The sequence below is a fragment of the Mandrillus leucophaeus genome, unplaced genomic scaffold, assembly GCF_000951045.1.
Source record: "Mandrillus leucophaeus isolate KB7577 unplaced genomic scaffold, Mleu.le_1.0 Scaffold629, whole genome shotgun sequence".
Taxonomy (NCBI): domain Eukaryota; kingdom Metazoa; phylum Chordata; class Mammalia; order Primates; family Cercopithecidae; genus Mandrillus; species Mandrillus leucophaeus.
The window spans coordinates 1,165,032-1,188,405 of NW_012106797.1; the positions used below are offsets into that span (position 1 = coordinate 1,165,032).

General features: G+C 36.4%; 1 protein-coding gene across 4 annotated transcripts in view; it reads right to left on the bottom strand.

Moving 5' to 3' along the window:
* The window catches only part of SUCO (SUN domain containing ossification factor), an 83,050-nt gene that overhangs the window by 52,027 nt on the left and 7,649 nt on the right, over positions 1-23,374 (bottom strand). For 2 of the 4 annotated variants that reach the window (XM_012000423.1, XM_012000421.1), the window contains exons 2-6: positions 11,669-11,783; positions 9,902-10,012; positions 7,143-7,297; positions 5,690-5,827; positions 5,316-5,466 (exon numbers count right to left, since the gene is read on the bottom strand). Coding sequence is in view for 3 of the 4 variants with exons in the window: in XM_012000421.1 (XP_011855811.1) it covers positions 5,316-5,466; positions 5,690-5,827; positions 7,143-7,297; positions 9,902-10,012; positions 11,669-11,783 (670 nt within the window). In the remaining variant the exon portion in view is untranslated. The remainder of the gene's footprint in view (positions 1-5,315; positions 5,467-5,689; positions 5,828-7,142; positions 7,298-9,901; positions 10,013-11,668; positions 11,784-23,374) is intronic. The other 2 variants (XM_012000420.1, XM_012000422.1) reach the window with 1 other exon arrangement.

The window sequence follows — 23,374 nt, forward strand, 5'->3', positions numbered from 1 at the left end:
TAATTTTTAATTGACTCACCATTTCTCGGGCTGAACAGGAAGCATGGTTGGGGAGGCCTCAGGAAACTTAAGGGCAAAGGGGAAGCAAGTACCTGCTTTACATTGCCGTGCAGGAGGAAGAGAGTGAAGGGGGAAGCACTACACACTTTTGAACTACATCTCATAAGAAGTCATTCACTATCACAAGAACAGCAAGGGGAAATTCCACCCCCACGATTCAATCACCTCCCATCTGGCCCCTCCTCTAACATGTGGGGATTACAACTCAACATGAGATTTGGGTGGGGACACAGAGCTAAACCGTATCAGACAAGTCAGAAAATTCAAGCATGTTGTAGAGGGTCTGTGTTATGTCATGACAAGGTTCATAAAGGAGACTTTATAAAAGAAATTTTGTGTATGATTAAACTTGTCATAATTAGAAGGAAATTGTTTATAATACACTTGCTAAAGAACAGTCTAGCCGGGTGCAGTGACTCACCCCTGTAATCCCAGCACTTTGGGAGGCCAAGGCGGGTGGATCACTAGGTCAAGAGATCGAGACCACCCTGGCCATGGCCAACATGGTGAAACCCCGTTTCTACTAAAAATACAAAAATTAGCTGGGCATGGTGGCGCATACCTGTAGTCCCAGTTACGGGAGGCTGAGACAGGAGAATCGCTTGAACCTGGGAGGCGGAGGTTGCAGTGAGCAGAGATCGCACCACTGCACTCCAGCCTGGCAAAAGAGCAAGACTCCGTCTCAAAAATAAATAAATAAAAGAATGGTCTACATGTTAAAACTCAATTTTCTTAAAATGTTGATTTGCTAAATTACCAGAAATTTTGCTTTTTAATCCTGTAATCTACTCTTTTGAAAGCTTTTTGGATTCATTTTAACTCTTTTAGCTTTTTTTGTCAGCTCCTGTGAGTTTTTCTGCTCCAACTATGACTGCTGTTGTGGCCTGATGCTAAAATGTTTAGTCTTAGAGGTCTGTGGGAGCAGTGTTTTCTTCCAGTATAGCTTAATTCTATGCTGTTGTTTCTTTTCTTGATGTGTAACCTATTTTGGCTTTTGGTTTTGACTTTTATATTGCTTAGAAGTGTTTGGGGGGCTCCTGCCCAAATCCATTCCCTTTGGCCAGGAAGGGAGCATCTGTTCAGTCTGTTGGGGGGCTATGGATTTTGATTTTTGTTCTGTATTCCTCCTTTTTGTCAGAAGGTGCTGGATGCAATGTTAATGGCAAAGATTTTATTTTCACCTGTGCCGATGCTAAGATATTATGCTGCCTGCTCCAGGTCCAACTGTATCCCTTGGTGGGAATCCTGTGGCCAGGGGACTTGGAGTCAGGAAACTTGTAGCCAGGGGATGTTCTGGGCCAGACAAGAGTGGAGGTGAGTGGGTACTCATCGGTCCTTGAACCCTTTTGAGCAGTGGGGGAGCAAAATAGTGTAATACTTCTCTTCAATCACTTTAGCCAACCTCCCAGGAAACACCGCTCTTGTCCTTGTTGGGTGTAGAGGCCATGCTAAGGCCCAATTGCAGACATCATGTTGTCACTATTAATCTTGTTTTCTCTCCCAATTACCCTGAGCTGTTGTGGCTAGAAACATAATTCTACAGTAAATGTTTCAAAAATTATAGCATCAGGGCACCACCTTCATGGTTGCTAGATTTGTCATCAACATCCCCAGGATAAAGATTTCAATCTTCTGGCTTATCCAGAAAAATCTCACAAACATGTCCCCCAAACTGCCTAACTAACCACAGCAATCCTGAAATACCCAAACCCCTACTTGCTAAGTGGAACAAACTCTCCCTACTGAACAAATTCCACCTGAACCTCCCACCATTACCTGGACCTGGGAAGTTGGCTATGTATACCTCCAGTGCACTCACGATTCTACCTTCTGCACCTTTTGTGTTAAGGACACTAAAGCAGAAGTTTCCCTGCAATGCTCTGAATCCAACTCTAGCTGCCAACATACCAATGCCACAGTGAGGTAAATGGGATTCCACTTGAAAACAAGGAGACTATATATGGTGGCTTTTCCTGGATTACAATATATAGGGGAAAACAACTAACTACCTAGTCTGGGAAGGTGGCAGTGCCACCCTCTTTCAGAAAATAATTGTTCAACTACCCCTATTAGAATGGGGGAAAGTATCTCTATAGACTCAAGTTGGCAACAAAGAATAAAGATCACACCCCATAGGGTCTCCGTTTGTGCCCTAATTCAGCTCATTTTTCTTTGTGGCCATGAATGGGAGGAAGTCACACCCCATAACCACTCCTGATTCCCCAGGTAGTCATCTGCTCTTTGTCTTTTAATTCTGAATAGTTAAAAGTCAACATCTGCTCTTCTAGGAGTAGCTTTCCCTTATGTATCAAAACTTGGAACTGAGGTGAATGTATGTTGACCACTCTTGCCCCTTCAGGGGTCACTGTCATGAGACCCAAATAACACCAGAAGTAAATAAGCAATAGGATTAATTCTGGCAGGAATCGGGGCAGCAGTACCCTTGGGTGGCTTTGCTTACCACAAGTGAACCCTAAACAACTTGACTCAAACCCTAGAATCCTTAGCCACCAACACAGGTCATGCACTAAAGAGAATTCAAGAGTCCCTAGACTCTTTGGCAAATGTATTTCTCAATAACAGACTAGCACTGGACTATTTACTAGCTGAACAAGGTAGAGCATGTGCAGTTATTAATAAAACCTGCTGCACATATATGAACAACTCCAGACAGGTTGAGATTAATATTCAAGAGATCTATAAGTAAACTACCTGGTTACAGATACAACCAGGGCACTTATTGCAACTATATCTGGTCAACTATCAAAAGTGCCTTCAAAAGTTTCAACCGGCTTTTAGCTACCTCTTCTAGGACCTTTGAAGGCTGTCTTGTTACTAATTTTTGGTCCTTGCCTGTTTAACCTCTTTTGTTTCATTTTGTTTTGTCTTAAAACAGTTCCAGGTAAAGAAAATGTTAGCACAAGGGTTCCAACTCATCCTGTCTCTGGGCCCCTATCAGTTATCCAGAGATTTTCACTTCTCTGATGCTAGATAGGGCCTACACCGTAAACTCAGCAGGAAGCAGTTACAGAAGACGGATCTCTATCCTTGTGTAGCCTTCTTAAGATTACGGAGGAGTATCTAATCTCTGAGGGAGGAATGAGGTAGGGAGGTGGGATTCAATTTTGGAGGCGGGTCTTGGACATCAGATCAAATTGAGTACCAGCTAAAACAGGTCCCAGACGGAAGCAAATTTCCATAAGCCAAGCCCACCACCAGTGTGCTATGTCTGTTTACCACTGCCACAGCAACACCTGGAAGTTACCACATCTTTCCATGGCAACACCCAAAAGTTACCACCCCTTCCCATAACAATGGCCTGACAACCCAGAAGTTACCATCTTTTTCCTAGAAATTTCTGCATAACTACCCATTAATTTGCATATAATTAAAAGTACATATAAGCATGACTGCACAACTGCTTCTGAACTGCTATTCTGGGCACAATGCTTATAGGGTAGCGCTACTCCGCACAGAGCAGTACCTCGGCTGCTGCTGCTGCCGCTGCTGTACACTGCCACTTCAATTAAAGTCGCTGTTTAATACCACTGGCTTGCCCTTTAATTCTTGCCTGGGCTAAGCCAAGAATCATCCCGGGCTAAGCACTAATTTTGGGGCTTGCCTGTCCTGCATCAGATACATTGGGAAAATAAACAAGAAACATGCACTTAGAAAAATTTACCTAGCTGAGATACTAACAAAGTAAAGCTCAAATACAAAACCTGCAACAAAAGGAACATACATTTACCCTTTGAAGCCCAGCCAAATAAATCACTATATCCTCCTGGCAACAAATAAGAGAACAAATACAATAAAAATCACTTTGTAATGCATTGTCTATAAACAACACAACAAAACCAGTTTGTAAAGCATTCTCCATATAAGCATATAAGCACGGCAATCAATGATTCACAGACCCTTGAAATAAAAGGCTAGCACAGGCATCAGAAAGCAAATTCTCTCCCACTCACATAAACTTAACTGGGCAGAGTTATTCTGAAGTGGATACTAAATAAAACTATTGGCTATTAGTCGTAATGTGCTCATTATCTGTCATGATTTTTCTGGGATACTAATTCATTTAGAAAGTAATTAATACAGTTAATTAAAATTCTACTCTTTTGCCTATTAGCATAGACTCACAAACAGTTTAAGTCTCTTAGGTAATAAAGAAGTTTCAGTCTGCTAAGTTAAGGAGAACAAGCAAATCTAGGACAAAGCTAGCTGCCATGCTTGAATTTTACATTTGACATTTTTATAAATACCTTCAAAGGAGATGTGTTTTAATGTTTGTCTAATTTTATTCATGGATGTGGTATCTGACAACTAAACTTTAACATATACGTAATTTGGTATCATTGAGAAAAGTAGTTCCTTCAAGATGTATGAAATGCTGAGCTCCCAAAAGAAGCATCATCAAAACAGTTGGTCCCATGATAGTGAAAGTCTCCAGAATGAAGTTTAGTTAGTCGTAAGTGAAGATTCACTGAAAATACGTGAAAAAGAAAGCAGAGAACAAAAGATCCCAAATTAAAGAGGAATAAATATGGATGTGGTAGTCAGCACACTGAACTACCCTTGGACCCTATTTATTTTTGTTTTTGTTAAGTTTATGGAATATACTTCACCTCTTCAACTTAGTCATTGCTTACCTGAGGGAAGTTTAAATTGCTGTGTTGATACTACTTCAAGAAATTCTACAGTACATGAAGTCAAGGTACAACTCAGAAGGAGAAAAGAAAGTAAAACTGTTTCACTGTGATAAGCTCTGTCTTAATTATAAGAATCACACTCTAAAATATAAGGTGGTCTGGTTGTATTTTGCATACAAATAATGAAAGGTAAAATGTTGCATTAAAATAGTTCTGATTGAAGAGCCTAAATTTAACCTCGTACATTCTGAAGATAATAATTAAATGTAATTAGGCATATCTTCTTCTAGATAGCTTTCTAAGAAGCTGATTAAATAAGGACTTTATGTATCTGGTATCAAACAGCTGTGCGTGGCACAAAATCATTTAATAATATATAACCAAGGAGAGTTCATGCTTGAAACAACTTTATGTAATAAACACTATACTGGAGACAGAATCACTTGCTCTCAGAGAGCACAGTTCCTGTTAGTTCCACATGTTGTTGTCTACTTCATCTCCCTGATTTTACAAAAAATATAGTTAGCAAACTATTATGAGCTTAGCTAATAACAAAAATGCATTACATAAAGAAGTAAGAGATAGTGCAAGTTATATACTTACCTCATTTTTTACATTATCTGAAGCATTCAATGCAGATTTTTGATCACCACCATCCTGTTCACTTGCTGAAACTTTTGATTCAAATTCTGATTTTGTTATCTTTCCTTTACCATGTGAAGATGATACATTTTCTATATGCTGGCCAACAAGGCTATTTAAAACCAAAAGATATATTAAATAAACAGATTTTACTGGATAACAAATTCTATACAATCTCAATTCTTATAACTCATGTACAAAGTAAACCAAGGAAAAAACACAGAGAGATCAGCTTTCTCTCAAAGTGGAATTTAACATACACCAAAGTCTATTCAAACAGGACACTGCTGTTATTACAGAATCATTAAGAAGGACAAACAACTGCTCCTACCCACCTGTCAGGTGGACTGACAAAGGAAGGTTGTTCAATTGGAGCACTAGCATCAAGGGCCTCACCAACATCACAATCAGTTTCAGACTGCTCGGTTTCACTTGGTTTGGCTACAGGAATAGTACCAGATTTTTCTATTTCACTAAAAAAAGAAACAAGAAACATAATCTGGTAATTAAATTAACTTGAGGTAATATACATTAAAAACACTATTAGTGATTTCCAAAACATAATGTAAACCAAAGAAAAAAAATTTTAAATCATGTCAAGTCAATTGCTGACTTGATCTGTTATTGTCCTCAGCTTCTAAATAACTACCTACCAAATATTAAAATATTAGAGGTTAATATTTGGTCGTATCGAAAATAAGATTTTTAAAAATTACTTATTCTCACTGTATCTTCTCTAAAGTTTAATTTCCATGTTACTATATTAATTCTACCAGCATTAAAGTTGTTACTTACGGCATCCTTCAAAAGTCATTATCTCAAGACATTTCACTAAAATTTTAAGGTGTTCTTAGAATTTCATTTTTAAAATATAAACCTTCCTATTTTTCCCTGCCTCACCTCCATTTCATTAATCAGTCATGTTTAATATAATGGGAGTATAGAATTCACTGTTCAGATATGTGGTATCTAGTCTTAAGTTCCTTCGGAATCATTTAAATTTAAAATACTATCATTAAAGTTAAAATACTATCATTATTTCTCAACATGTCTTCTGTTCCCTGGCCCGTACTGAGACATGCTCCTAGCTGGTAACCATAACACCTTGTGCAACTCCTTCAACCCAGGCCCTTACATTCTTGAGAAGCAAGGGTGATATTAACGGACACATTTATCCTATGTACCAGTTATTCTTCTTGCACTTTATTTATATTAACTCATTTGAAAAAGGAAATGCTTATGCAGTATTAAGAGAAGGACGTTTCGTTTTGTTCTTTGGACTGTTGCAGGAAGGAGCTAGGAGAAGTACCTAACAAATTTTCTAATTTAAGGATCACTTAAACCCAAACACTCTGAATATTTATTATCAAGTTTGAAAAAGGTAGCAATTCACACGAAGACATAAAAATGAATGAAATGGCAGTGATACTTAATGGAAATGAACAACCTGACATTTGAGTTGATAATTACAGGGAAGATAATTCAAATAAGCACTGTTTCCTAAGTAGAACCTTACTTTGCTTAGACTATATAGAAATTTCACACTTGGGATCTATCAACTTCATTGAGTTAGTTAGCTAAATAAACTTGTTATAAAATCATTACATTCAAAACACACAAAGGCATGCACACACATGCACACAAAACACAGTAACTGTACTTTAATTTAGGTCTGCCATATAGCCTAAACTTTAAACTTGAGTAGCAAGCTGCTTTATCTTTTAAAGAAATCTTTCTATCACTAACTAAGGAGATTCTTTTTTGTGTTTGTTTTTTGTAATGACTTACTCAAGCTTTGAGATTGGAGTGATTTCTGAGGTAGATGAGCTGGAAATATTTTCAACAGTTTCACTGTCCACAACTGCACTGGAAGACTCTTCATGCAAATCAACCGTAGGGAGTGTCTCCACCACCGGTGGACTTAACTTTTTTGACTCTGTATTCTGTTTAAAAAAAACAAGTCAACTAAATTAAATGTTGAGATTAATATATCATCTCTTTAGCAGAATAGGCATTTACGGAAAGCATTTCTGAAAAATGACAATATAAAAAATGTTCACTAAAAAAGTACTTTTATAAAAATCCTTTCTTCCAATATTACCACCCTAAGGAATATATTTCATATGAAAATACAGGCCCTACACATTTTTTCATGGCATTTCATAAACTAGGAAAGAACTTTCTCCCTACCTATTTCCTACTTTGCATCAGGAGCTACAAAGATTTCTGTCTTCTCTAATTGATGAACGCTAGTAGCAACAAAGAAACCCTATGGACAAGTACAAAACAGTACAATACATAGTTCTTGACCCTGAGCAGTTTAGGAAATAATGTATATCAATAAGCAACAATATATGTTCAAGTAACAACACCAGGAAGCAATAAATGATTCTTGCTGCTCCTTCAGTCTCCAATGTCCTGGGCCTTTCAGTCCTCCAAAACACAATGTGAAATCTACCTAACACCTGTTCATATTTGAAAACCTCTATCAGCACCTCCACTTCCAAGACCAACCCTAAACAGAATTAACTACTCCCTTTCCTCTATGCCTCCACTGTTCTCTGTACACTTTTATCACTGTATCTGTAACAACTCAATTGCCATTATTCATGTCTCCCTCTCTTCTTCAAGTATACCATAAATGTCCTGAGTAAGAACTATGTTCTCTTGATCTTCATATTCCCAGTGTCTAGCACAGTACCTAGCACACGGTAGGTGTTTAAATGCTTCAATAAATGAAGAACAAGTGAGAGGTACAAATATCATGCTCAGCTCAAGGAAAAAGAAACTAAGGACTATTATGAATTAGAAGAGCTAGGCCTTAAAGAAAAGAAGGGCCAGTACAAGAGCAGAAAAAAACCTCAAGGCATGTAGTCCAGAAAATATAAAGTATGATCATTTGGGGAATTATTTATACTGAGAAATCCACAAAAAAATATAAATAGTCGTCTGCATTTTTATGATGGAGGCCTTGAGAAAAGGACTACTGCCTTATTAGCAAATACTATATTATGATATGAACGTGTATTCATACTTTAAAAATTAGTGAGATACTTTACATGCTTTTTTTTTTTTTTGAGACAGAGTCTCACTCTGTCACCCAGGCTGGAATGCAGTGGCGTGATCTCGGCTCACTGCAACTTCCGTCTCTTGAGTTCAAGCGACTCTCCTGCCTGAGCCTCCTGAGTAGCTGAGACTACAGACATGCGCCACCATACCCGGCTAATTTTTGTATTTTTGGTAGAGACAGGGTTTCACCATGCTGGCCAGGCTGGTCTCGAACTCCTGACCTCAGGTGATCCACTGTGCCCGGCCTACATGCTATTTTTTAACTAAGTCGTCAAAATCCGATGTGTATTTTATGCTAACAGTAAATTTCAATTTGGACTAGCCACATTTCAAGTGCTTAATGGCCACATGTGGCTAGTGGCTACTGTAATGAACAATATAGGTACAGAAGACATGGTAAGCACTTGGAAGTATCTGAACACAACTACATCATAATAAAATTTTTATGAATAATGGTAGGAGTGTTCAGGATAGTCATACAATTGTAAGGGCTACAAGTATCACTTTTCTCTTACTCCTACGCATAAACCCTTGACAAATGTCTTGCAGAATCCAATAAAATGAAACTAATTCTATCGCTTTAGATAACTCAGTAAGTTATAAAATAGCCCTGGCTCTTGCAAAAAGTGCAAGGTTAAAAAATAAAAAACGAAAAAAAAGAATAGCCAAGGCTGTATTTTTTTAAAAAGAAAGAATTCTCCCTCATTCTGAGTTAAAATGTGTGTTCTTTTTTTAATATTCGAGATTTTAGTTTTTCCTTAGTCCTTCTGCCTCCAGATCAAACATCCCCAGTTCCTTCGGCCATTACTGATATTAAATGGCTTCCAGATACCTCAGCATTAGCATTCTGATCAGTTTATGGTATACATATTCTAGACAATCAAATATCCCCAGTTCCTTCAGCCATTACTGATGTTAAACGGCTTCCAGATACCTCAGCATTCTGATCAGTTTATGGTGTATATATACTAGTTTTTAGTATTTTTCATAAAGTCTGGTGCACAAAATAAACAATATTCAGAATGTAATATAAGAGAGGGAAAAAACATATTTTAACTATTATCTATTCATACCCATAATAAGTAGAAATCTTGGTATCAAAATACTCCGAGTTCTACATAAAAATACTTCCTTTTGTTCCAAGTGATTCAGGTTAGAAAGAAATTTCCTAACAACTGAAAATCTGAAGAGACAAGATACATCATAATGAACCAAAATAGAACTGAGGAAGAAACGAGGATTTACACTCAAACCTTTACTACCAAGAGACTAGTCACATTTATTATTATTATCTGTAATTATACATGTTCTCAAAAGTAGTACTATTAGCAGGTAAGCAATCTTAAGTCCAGTTACAGAGTACCTCAAAGTGAAAAAACTAACAAGACACACACAATATGGTGACCGAACAGAGGTTTTCAACCTTGTGAAGTAGTTTGAAATGACATATTATTAAAAATCAAAGCAACATAGCTTACTTGTACATCCACAATAGAGTCATCTTTTAATTTATGTTCTTCTGGAGAAACAGGTAAATTTGAACCTGATTTTCCCAATGATTCAGCATTGATAGGTCCCTCTCTTTCATCCTATATAACAAACAACAACAAAAAAGATCACCTGATAAAACTGTTTTACAAAAGTTATAAAGCAATATGAAGACCATTTCTTTCCATACTTTAAAACCAAAAAATTGACTTGTGTATTTGACTCTAATTAATTTCATTTGTTTACAGGATTATTGTCTATTTCCTCGAATCCCCTCATTGCTACAACACTTAAAATGTGCAATACACCAGTTCAACAACTTCATTTGATTTCTTAATAAGCATTTTAGTCTTACCATCCAGCACTGTTTTAAGCACCTAGTAAAACTCCAATAAATATCTGACAAATGAAGGTACATAAAGCTCTTTCTTTCATCTCTTTTTTGACATACATTCGAGTTAGAATTTCTAATACCTTTATGCCTTCTAGAGTGTAACTTTCATAAAAGTTCATATTCAATCTTTGTTTACCTGAGTCTATATAGCTCATACTAGGTATCTAAATGTTTGCTGAAAGAATATGCTTTCCCCCTTAATGCTCTGCTTAAATTCATTTTTATGACATTTGTTTGCAAAATGCTTCATCAAAAAGGGGATTAAATCAAAATCTTACATGCTGTGTGGGTGAAAATATAAAATTATAGTTTTTTTGGAGATACGTGGCAAGTCTTCAAATTTTAAATGCTCCATCCCAGAAATATATCCAACATAACTTAAATTTAAATAATCCACTCTAAATATGCAAAAGAAAACCCTCAAGTATGTAATTGTAAATATGTGTTGAAACACACACACACACACACACACACACACGTGTGCACACATGGCAGGGAACAAAATGCAAAAGTTTGTCAATAAAGAAACAATTGATAAATAACATGTCTGTATAACAAGATTAAAATGCAGCCATTCAGAATATATCAACATGAAAAGATGATATATGAGCTATCACTGAGGGAAAGGGGGATGTCAATTTGTAATATATATATATACACATATTTTCATAGAAATAAAAATATTAATTTGTGGGCATATATAAAGGTGTTATTTATACCCACAGAACAAGGTCCGAACATTTTCACAAGAGATAGTAAACTGTTGTTCCTTTGGGGAAAGGAATGAGACATAAATAATAAATATTTTATATCAATATAAATTATTTCAGTAATTTTAAATAAATACACTGAAGTTAAAGGCAAAAGCCAAATCAAGTCAATACTCACCATTTATCATTTAAAATGGTAAAATAACATGTTTTAAGATCATGAGGTTTTTTGGAGTCTTTATATTTACTGCACCTAATTACATAAAACAAACTACAAAGCCACTAACTGTAGATTCTCCCTGGAATACTCATTTCTAATAGTTTTTAATTTGCAAAATTGGGATTTCTTTAAAAACTCTAATTATTATAGATCATTAAAAACAAATCACTCGTTTTCAGCTCTCTGAACATGCACTACCCTATACTATAGGACTAAGGATGTTACAAAATTCCAAATACAAGCAACAAGAATAAACATACAAATATCTCTGAGCCATCAGAATGTAAGAATTACCTGAGTAATAGCAAAGAAAAATACAAATCTCCACCAAAAATTATGGCACAGCATTTCTGAAATTATTTTATTTTGAATGTTTTCAGACACTCTCGGAAAGCTGACACACAAATTATAATGTTAACTTTATTTAAGGCACCTTTTTCGGGAATTGTACATCTTCATTTTCTAGCGCACAGTTGTCATCTTGAGAGTAATACGATGACGCTGAAGCTGAAGAACTCTCTTTACAACATACACGCCAGCTGGGAAGCCTGTAAAACACCCACCACCACCAGCGACAAACAGAAAAAGAGAAAGAAAAAGAAAGAAGAAGAGTTGTTAAGTCAACGTATTTCTGTATGGGCTAGAATTTGAGGCAATAAACAGACAGATGGTTCCTATCCTAATACCTTTTAACAATTTAATGATGAAAATCAATATGCATAAGAAAAACATAAACATTATTATCAGCATTCCAAGTAAGACATTACGAATTCCATGAAGGCACAACAGGAAAGTCTTCACCAGAAGCAGTATCTGATCATTATGACACAAGGAACAGAGAAAGCTGTCAAATAGCTAACCTCCTCGGAAAGCAACAGTTCTTATAAATTCTAACAAATATTTAAGAACAGATAATCCTAAAGTTACCTCAACTGTTTAAAAGCCTAGAAGCTTCCAAATTATTTTTGCATAGAGAACCTAACAGTGATATCAAAAACTAACAGAAATAGCACACACATAAATGAATACTAGAGGTGAATAGTACTTATGAAATAACATGCAAAACTTACCAAGAAAACAATAAAAAAGAAAGTCTCTAGGAACATACCAAAGGAGAAATGTACCACAATTATTATCAAGTAGAGTTCAGCTCTGACATTCAAAATTGGTCCAATATAATAAAATCAACTTGATTTGCTATGCAAAAATATCAAGGAAAAATATCTTATGATTATATCCACAGCTACTGAAAAACATCTGATAAACTTATATACCCATCAATGTTTCAAGAATCAATAATGAAATAGGAATAATTATATATTTAACATGGAAAATACATATGTAATACATAAAACTAAAAGTCAGTACTATACATAGTGAGGAAACCTAAAAAGACACCTATATAGATCTGAAATAAGACAAGAATGTCCATTTTCATTAGCATTACAAAACACGAAGATAAAAGAGGCATAAAAATGGAAAAGACAGTAAAATTATCTGTAGTTCCAAATAATGAGGGTATCTGCATTAATTGCAGACGAGTTTATATAAATGGATAATTCAAAAGAATCACCTGTTAAAAGAACAGGTATAAAAATTATATTCCCAGATATAAAAATTATATTCCCAAGTATAAAATTAAGAAGCAAATCAACACTCTCAAACCATAACAAGTACTCATTTACAATAGAAACAATAAAGTGGCCAGATAGAAACTCGGCAAGAAATCTTCTAGTAAGTAGAAATGCTTGAAACTGCCAATATTTGACAATCTTTTTACTTGGAAAAAGTGTCAATTTCACAATTCAAAATAATAGGAGCAGTCTGAAAACCACATACTGAGGTGGTAAAAAGACTTTTTGTATAAAAAGTAAGCCAGAAATAGTCAAGAAATAGTCAAGAATATTCTGATATGAGGGGACTAGATCTATATGAAACTACAGTAATTACAGCAATATGATACTGAGATAACAGAGGCAAAGGAAACCCCCAGGGTGACTAGAAAGAGAAATCCCAGGAAGATAGCTGTAAACAAGGAATAGAAGGCAACCAGTCTAGGTTAGTTTATCAGAGCACCCAAATACCACCAGAAGAAATGGAATGCCTAGGTTTAAAGACTTTGGAGATTTCTTAAACCTACTGCTTTCATTTTAGAAATTGTATTTCTATTTTTTCCTTGAAGGAAGGTTTTCAACTTGAATGTGTGGTGAAAAGTTTTTCTTGTGGCAACGTACAGTCTTTAATACTTCTAGGCATCCTGCCATCTTAAGGGTGTATGTTACAACTATGTGTTTCAAACAATAATGGTTAAGTGTTAGGGTAAAAGAGAAGTCAATTCATCCTTACTAAAAAGAATAGGAGAGGGACTCAGGAAAATTTTTCTAAAGGATATAGCAACTGAAGAGCCAAGGAAGATTTCATTAAGAAAGTGAAAACATTCTTTATTGTGCCAAGGGAGATTTCATTACGGAAGAAAGCATTCTTTAATGTGAAAGTGATTGAAAAAAACTATCTTTTTAAAATGGATATCCAATGGCTTGCAATGACAGCTTTTTATATTTGCCTAGCACAGAATTACTGAACCAGCTGTCTTTTTGTTTTTATCATACTATCAAATAAATCTAGCAAAATAATGCAATAATGAATTCTAGAAAGACATTAATGTGCGATAAAGAATATGCTAATATGCAAATGAGCCAAGCTTAATAATCGCAGAGAAGGAGTCTGCAATTATTAAGCTTGACTAATAAAACTAAACTGGAGTCTGTCACTTTCAAATGAATTGTTTTCCTCTGAGTTTTAATGAAGAAACTTTACAAGCATGTAAGATTACCCAGTAAGTACCAATTATTATGTTAGATACAGGGCCCTGTTAGGAAACATTAGGGGTAATTTTCAACTCATTTAAAAATTTGAGTAAGTACATATAGTTTTAAGAAAATATGAAAACAACAAAGCAGCCATTTTAATTAACACAGAAACCAAACAAGATGGAAAACATTATGTCATTAAGACAGCTATTTATTATATATGAGTAAAAAGAGGAAAGAATTACAAATATATATGCACCTAACAATGTAGAAAATACACTACAACCACGGGCAAAGCTACAGGTGGAAAGAGAATAATCAAAAATTATGGTGGCCTATTTTAAATTACCTCACAAAATAACAGATTAAGTGGACAAAATGATATTTATATTCCATGTAAGAAGCTCAATCAAAGATACAGAATTTTATACCAAATACAAATTAAAACATTCTTCTCGAGGACACGTGGAATATTTCCCAAATACCAATCATAAACTGAAGCCTCAAAAGAAGCCTCAAATTCCAAAAACTCAAGCTCTAAAAGATTCTATTCCCCAACCAGGCTGCAACAAAATTGAAATAACAAAAAGACAGCTAACAATATCCCAAGCCTGGAAGCAAGAAATATGTAGCAAAATAATCCTTAGGTTAAAGAGGAAACAACATTATGAAATAATCAGCAGAAGACTACCAATCAAAATTGGTGGGATGTAGATGAGACAATAGCAGGAAAATTATGCTTCTGAATATATGAAGACAAATGCTGAAAACAGAAGAGCTAATCATTCAACTCAAAAAGATAGCGAACAGTACAAATGCAAAGAAACAAGGAAGGATATATGGACAGGCACTGCTAAAATAGAGAACAAAAACAGCAAAGAAAATTAAGAAAATCAAAAGTCGGTTCTTTGAAGAAAGTATTAGACAAACTTCTGGCAAAATCAATAAATGGAAGATAGTAATGGAAATTAACAAAATATGGAATAAAAAGATAAGATAACCACAGAGAAAACATTTTTAAAATTATAAAATATTATAAATTATATATAACAATATATTTGGCAACAGGAGAAATGGATACGTTTCTAGAAAAACAGCAAAACTGCCATAAGGAATGGAAAAAACTGATAACAGACTGATAACAAACAAACTTGAATGGATCTATGAACATCTCACACATAGAAAATTCAAACCCGGTTTTTAAATATTTTATTTGGAAATAGTTTCAAATTTCAGAAGAGTAGGCAGCATAGTACAAAAAAAAATCTACAAATGCCTTAGCTGTATCAACCCATTGTTAATATTTTACTTAATTTGTTCCATTATTTGTCATTTGCCCATGCTCACTCACTCATCCTCCCTCTCTCCCTCTGTTTCCTCTCTCCCAGTAATTTACCTCTAAAATACTGTGATATCTATTTCCACAGAATAGGGATATTCTCTTGAATAACTACAATACAGCTATCAACTTCAATAAGTGTTACATTGACACAAAAATTTACTGTCCATATTGCAATTTTGTCAATCAATCAAATAATGTCTTTTTTAGAATTCCATTCTCTAATACGGAATTAAATCTATGACCATGTCCTGCATTTGTCATGTCTATTCAGTATTATTTAACTTGGAACAGTTCTGGAGCTTTATTTTATGCAGCACTAACATTTTTGAAGGCTATAGTCCCTTTTCTTTTTAGATAGTATAGTCCTTATGTGAGATTTGTCTAATGTATCATGATGACCAGATTCAGATTAGGTATTCTCAGTCAGAAGCCTTTGTTGTGTCTTTCTCAGGATATTATAGTGATGATGTGACTTTCTCAGGATATTGTATCGAGAAGCATATAATATCCATGTTCTAGCAGTTGCAATTCTACTTTTAGGTACTTCTTAACAGCAATGAAAACTATGTCCACAAAAAGCCTTGTACAAGCATGTCCCTAGTAGTTTCTACTCGGGACTAGATAGCCAAAATCTGGAAGCAGCCCAGATAACTACTAACAGAAGAATAAACAAACTGTAGTACATTCACACAGTGTACTACTACTCAGCAATAAAAAGGAACTAATTAATGACAAAGGAAACAAAATGGGTAAATCTCAGACATTACATTGAGTAAAAAGAAGTCAAACACATGAGTAAATACTGTATAATTCCATTTAGATGAAGGTCCAGAATTGGCAAAACTAATCCATGGTGACAGAAATCAGATTACTACTTGCCTCCGGGGGATTCACCAGAAAGGGACATGAGAGAACTTTCTGGGGTGATGAGAATATTCTATATCTTGAGAGGGTGTGAGTTACATACGTGTATGCATGTGTCAAAACTGATCTAACTATACAGTTAAGGTCTGTGCATTTTGCTGTACATTATTTATTTATTCTGAGACAGGGTCTCACTCTGTCACCCAGGCTGGGGTGCAGTGGTGTCATCTCAGCTCACCGCGGCCTTCCCCTTCCCGGGCTCAAGTGATCCTTCCACCTCAGCCTCCAGAATAGCTGGGACTACAGGCAAGCACCAACATGTCTGGCTAATTTTTGTATTTTTGGAAGAGATGGGGTTTTGCCACGTCGCCCAGGCTAGTCTCGAACTCCCGGGGTCAAGTGATCCACCTGCCTCGGCCTCCCAAAGTGCAAAGTGCCACTGTGCCTGGCCTATACAGGTTTTATTACCTGTTCAAGATCCTGCAACTAGTAAGTGGGGATCTGGGGTTAAAACTTGGATCTTTTTGACTCTGAAGCACGGGCCTCTTAGCTACTACACTACATGGCCTTCATCTTTATCACTTGTTGCCATTACGAAAATCATGAAGTAGTTAATCAGAACTTCTCCTTTGTGATAGTTGTTTTATTTTTGTATTATGCTGTAACTAGCCTTGACTAGTATTACCGATTCTTGAGTGAATCTAACAGTGTTATCTTCTTACCTTTCTTTTCATTTATCTGTTGGATAGAAAATATTAAACATGAAATGTAGCAACATGGAAAAATCTAACACTTTGGAGAGAGATTTAAATTTGCAAGGTGAGTGATGGGCAACTTATGAGCTTCACTTTCCTTATTTGTAAAAATTAGATTAATACTTTAATCCAAAGAGTATGGACAAATTTAAGAGGAGCCCAGGAGTCAGAGACCAGCCTGGACAACAAGGCAAAACCCCGTCTCTACAAAACATACAAAAATTAGCCAGGCATGGTGGCGCACACCTCTGGTCCCAGCTACTCAGGAGCCTGAGGTGGAAGGAGAATCACCAGTGCCCAGGGAGGTCAAGGCTGCAGTGAGTGGTGATCATGCTGCTGTACTCCAGCCTGGGGGACAGAGTGAGAAAAAAAAAAAAAAAGCAAGTAAGCAAGCCTGTATGCCTCAACTCAGTATCAAAATTGTAAAATGGACTTATTAGGAGGAACTGAAATAGATGTATATGCTATGCTTAGCCTGGCACAGAATATGCACTGAAATGTCAGTTATTATCAGCCACTACCTTTTCTATCTACTTTCACTTACCAAATTTCACAGTAGTTTATACTTGTAATTTCAACTTCTTCACCTTCTACTTAGTCCTCAGCCTGCTGAAATCTAGTTTCTGCCCTCACTGTGCCACTCAGACTAGTATGGTGTGGCAGAAGTTAGATTTTTTTGATTCCCCGGCTGCATGTGGTACCTCTGACTGCTGTTTTAACTTAAACCACCTCCTTTTTGACTTGTCAAATTACACACTTCTGCTTCTCATCTCATGCTGACTCCTGCTTCTGAGTCTCCTTTGATATGCTGCTTCTGTTCACTATTTAAATTCTGATGCGCCAAGGGTCTGGTTCTGAATCTTCCCTTTATATTCTACATAGGAGACTTACCTACTCTCATGGTTTTTAGTTGACGGCTACTGAAACTTTTATCTTCAGCCCTTATCTTTTCCTAACTGGCCCATTCCTTAAAACCCTTCTGTGATACCCTACATTAATGTTGACGATACATAAAGTTCATTTAAAAGTTGCATCTCTCTTCCTTCATATTTATTCCAAGATATCTCAAAAACATCTAAATCCAAAATTGAATACATTAGCTTCCTTTTCCAAATCTCTTCCTCTCATATCCTTGATCCCACCATCTGGTACTGCTGTCTACCCAGTCCTCAAACTAGAAACCTGAAAAACATCTGTGACTATTCCTTTGCCTTCACCCTCCCTTGACCATTTCGTTTATTCTACTCTAAATTTCTTTAAATCATTTCTCAATCCCCATTCTGACTGCCTTAACTCAAGCCCTTATCTCTTACCTAGAGCGAACTCCTAACAGATCTCCCTAATTCCTAACTTGCTACGTCTGCGAATCAACCATTAACACTGCCAAAAATCTAACAGTAAATTATCACACTACCATTCCCCTGCTTAAGACCTTTTATAGACTCCATTAACTACGTGACAAAACTCAAGCTTCTCTCCACATGCTATTTAAAAATCTCTAACAATTCTACTAACGTCTTCAGCTTCATACTTCCTGCCACTCTCCCTGCCTTTCACTTTATGCTTCAGTGATACAGAGCTACCTGTAATAGTTCCTTGAACACAGATTGCGCTGTCTCATGTCTCTGGCTCATGCTGTTTCCTCTTTCAAGAATGTTCTGTACTTACTCCCACTCCCACTATCTAAAACCTAACAAAATACCTATAATTCTCTCTTGGGGCAAGAAACTAGTAAGGGTCTAAAACATTTTCCTGATTTCCACAATCTGGGGTTAGTGGGCGGCCCCTCTCTAAATTCTCACAGCCTGTTGGCTATCTCTACCTGAGCACATACACACTGAAATGAAATTAACTGTTTATTTTTGTTTCTCACATAAGACTAAGCAACTCCAAGGCAGAGAATACACTGCCCTCTTGCCAGCATGATGATCTGCTGAGCTCCTACTTTGACTATGAATTGGAAAAGCTTTTTCAGAGCTTTAAAAAGAATGAGAAAAGACTTTGTGGTAAAAGAAATAACTAAACTAGGCAATAAAGAATTGCTTCTTAAACATAAATTCAAAACTAATCCCTTGTACAGAAATATAGTGCCAGCCACTCAATTAGGGCAGTATGGTTAAAGTTAACAGTGAACATTGTAGTTTTTGAGTATTACTTCCTGGATATCTGAAAAAAATTACAAAAATCCTTAAGTATTGAGAAACTTGTGGGAAATGGGTGAATAATACGGAAGCCACTTTGGTCAAACACTGGTAATAAAACAAGACCAAAAGATCACCAGGCCTCTAGTGCCTTTGCTTAAGCAACCTAGTTTCTCTCCATCACAATGTTTTATTAAAAGACAGATATTCTTCTAAACCACATTATCAGTCTGGAGTTCTTTTAAGGTTGCTTGTCTTCTGCTTGGTCTATCTGCTAATAGGTAAGAGCACACTGGACCTCTTTCTCCTTGCAGTTTTTATTCTATTTGGCTACTTCAACAGTCTTTAGTCAAACCACATGCAACTGTACAGCTTAGCTGAAGAAAGTTCTATGTTCTAGTGCCTGTTTCTAATTAAACCTTTGCATTTCAGTAGTTCTGACTTTTAATCTTCACTCTGATGTAGGATTGGGTCTTAAATTCTCTTAGCTTAATATTCCACATATCAAATTCTATTAGAAACTTGTTTCACTAAACTGGCCTATAATTTCATTGATCCAACATAGAGAAGCACTTAGTAAACAACGTGATATGTTCTGTTTTTATATCTTAACCTACCATTAGAAATTCAGTCAATACAATTTGTCCTCTAAGATGCTGGAAATAATCATACCCTATACTTGATAATAATGTATTTTCAGAAATTGGGTACGGTGTATTTAGCCTCTAAAACACAAGTGACAGTACTTTTGTTACCTTAATTTTCAATTAGAAACTACAGAGTCCTCAAATCAATTACTACCAGGCCAACAGATCAGCCATGCTAAAACAAAGTCTCTATTAGGAAAAGTAGAAAATAAAGCTACAACAGTTGGTGTGGGTCAGACTGCAGGCATTTAAAAATTATCAAGGTTTAAAGTTTTATCCTTCAAGGAGCCTTTGAAAGATATTTCATTAGAGGACTGACATAATCAAAGTTGCATGTAAGATAAATCCAGCAGCACTGTGTAAAATAGGTTGTAGCAAACAAGTACGAAGCTACTCTACATGTTAACTTTTTTTTTTTTTAAGTACTCTTCTACCTCCCCTCGCTGCCAAACAAATGTGTGGAATTCATGCCTACGAGCTCTCCAAGTATCTTCTAATCTCCACTCCCAAAAGCTATCAATCACTTCCCTCTTTTGAAAACAAGGCCCGTTTCTCAGTTTTCAAGCTCTTCAACCTTATCTAAGACATTTTATACTGTTGACCACTCAAATGACTTACTTAAATCTTTTTCCATCTCTCTTTCCAGTTTCCTCCTTCCTTTCAGAGCTTCACTATGCTTAGCACCTTTCTTTATTCTGTTTCAAAAGTCCAATGATCTCTTTCAAAAATGATTCCCTCTATGACAGCGGTCACCAACCTTTTGGCACCAGAGACCAGTTTCATGGAAGACAACTTTGCCATGAATGGGGTTGGGGGGGTGCGCATTACATTCTCATAAGGAGCACAGAACCTAGCATGTGCGGTTCATGGTAGGGTTCGTGCTCCTATGAGAATCTAGTTCTGCTGCTAATCTGACAGGAGGTGGAGCTCAGGCAGTAATGCTCACTCACCTGCTGTTCACCTCCTGTCGTGCAGTCAGGGTCCTAACAGACTACGGACTAGCACCGGTCCCCAGCCCAGGGGTTAGGGACCTCTGCTTTATGAGGACAACGCCAAGCCAAATTTTCTTTCTTTTTTTTTTTTTCTTGAGATGGAGTTTTGCTCTTGTTGACCAGGCTGGAGTGCAATGGCACAATCCTGACTCACCACAACCTCCGCCTCCCAGGTTCAAGTGATTCTTCTGCCTCAGTCTCCCAAGTAGCTGGGATTACAGGCATGTGCCACCACGCCCGGCTAATTTTCTACTTTTTTAGTAGAGACAGGGTTTCTCCATGTTGGTCAGGCTGGTCTCGAACTCCTGACCTCAGGTGATCACCTGCCTTGGTCTCCCAAAGTGCTGGGCCTCCCAAAGTGCTGGGATTACAGGCACAAGCCACCGCGCCTGGGACTCCAGGCCAAATTTTAGCTGCATTCAAGTCTGCGTTTTTAAGTGCCCATAAAATGTCTCTACTTGGATATTCCATTCACCTCCAACTAACAGCTCCTTCCCCTTCCAAGCCCTTTGCCAACTCTTCCACTTCTTTTTGACCACCACCAATTCTTCTAGTTGCCCAAGTTAAAACAAACAAGCAAACAAACAAACAAAAAAAAACAAAAAACGCTTAACATTTCTTTTATCATTGAACTTTATTTCAGATTCATAATTTTAGGCCCTAGAATGTATCTCTCAGAGACAGTGTGCTCCAAGAAAGCAGCTACTTTGTTTTGTCCACCAGAATCCTGCATAGGATATAGCACACAGAAGCCTAAGTAAATATCTCTTTGCATTGAGATGGGTAACAGAAAGGGGATGTTGAACAGAGTTTGGTTAGAGGCAAACTAAAATCCAGTTATTTAGAATCCTAGCCTACTGCTGTTACCTGCTGTGCTGCACTGCACTGCCAGCTTGCCAACCTTTCACAAAACCAAATCAGTTACGTCCTCAGAAATCTCTATTTATTGTACCCTCTTCTTTGTTTCTACTGCCAAGATTAAGTTGTTCTTATGACAAGCCTCAATTACTCCAAAGGCTTTTTAGGATCCAGGATTTGAAGATATTATTATCTGAGAATGCTCAAGTCTCTTATATAAAATGGCATTTGCATATCACCTATGTATATCCTCCCATATAAATATCTAGAGGTGATTTAAAATATCTAGAGATGATTTAAAACATCTATGCATACCCTCCCATATAAATATCTAGAGGTGATTTAAAATATCTAGAGGTGATTTAAAATATCTAGAGGTGATTTAAAACATCTATGCATATCCTCCCATATAAATATCTAGAGGTGATTTAAAACCTAATGCTATGTAAATGCTATGTAAACAGCTGTTATACAACATTGTTTTTATTTGTATTTTTATTGTTGTATTGTTATTTTTTATTTTTTAAAATATATTTTCAACCTGAGGTTGGTTGCATCTGTGGATGTGGAAAGTCAGTTGTATTCATCCCTCTAAGTCTCTTTCCTCTAAAAAAAAAATCTAGCACAATTATGTCAAAATAATGTTCTCACAACACCACTTTTCTTGCTGAATCTTTATTATCTAATTCTTTGGACTGGCTTGCAAAATCTACCAAAACCTCTGAAATCTATCTCTTTCTCCTCAAGCTTGTCTGTTTACTACCACTCCTACCCAAATCAACTAGATTATCTCTTTTATTCATAACTCTCTCTCTCCTTGACAATTAAGTGCCATCTACCCACTGCAAGCAGGCATACAGACATACACATGCACACATAAAGAAATAGCCATTTATTCATATTATCAACACCAGTACATCTTGTTTCAGCTCATGAAGCTCCTGTTTGCAGAGAAGCAGAGTTTATAAACCACATATTTCCCTTGAACCCAAGTCAAGCCTTCCTTGAGAACTCTAGCCCTCATTTTCTCCTAAGCATTTACTATGCAATTCAGTTTTCTGTGTTGTTTACTAACATTCAAACCAGGTATCTTAGAATGTTAGATATACAAAAAATAAACTGAGTTAATCTAATACAGTAATACAGACTTGAATGCATAAGAGCATCCCAAACTTACTAACAAAATCTACAAGGTAAGAATCCTATGTATGTGTATTTCTTTTAAAAGTTTCATGAACAATTCCAATGCCCACTCCTTCCTAGGCCAATATAGGCACCCACATTTCAGATGAAAAAAATTGACACTCTGCCAGATAAAATTATTAACTAGAAAAAGTGAAGAAACTTGCCCGAGACCATCTACCAGCCAACTGGCAGCACAGCATACTGGTTAAGAGAACACAGGCTTAGAACCTGGCCTTCTTAAGTTCTGGCTCTGTTGCTTCCCGGCTGTGAGAACTTGGGCAAGCTGGTTAACTTCTTTGTGCCCACCTTTCTTCATCTTTAAAATGGAGTGTCTGCCTTAAAACATTGATACAGAGAATAAAATAATTTAATGTATATTACCTTGAATAGTATTTAGTACTTAGAAGAGAAATAATCACTCAATAAATGTTCATATTAATAATGCAAAGGAAGGACTACAACCAAGCTCTGACGTAGTTTTACGTCTTAAGCACTACACCACTATCTGTATTGTAACAAGCAGCTTATATACAGAGCTCAAGTCT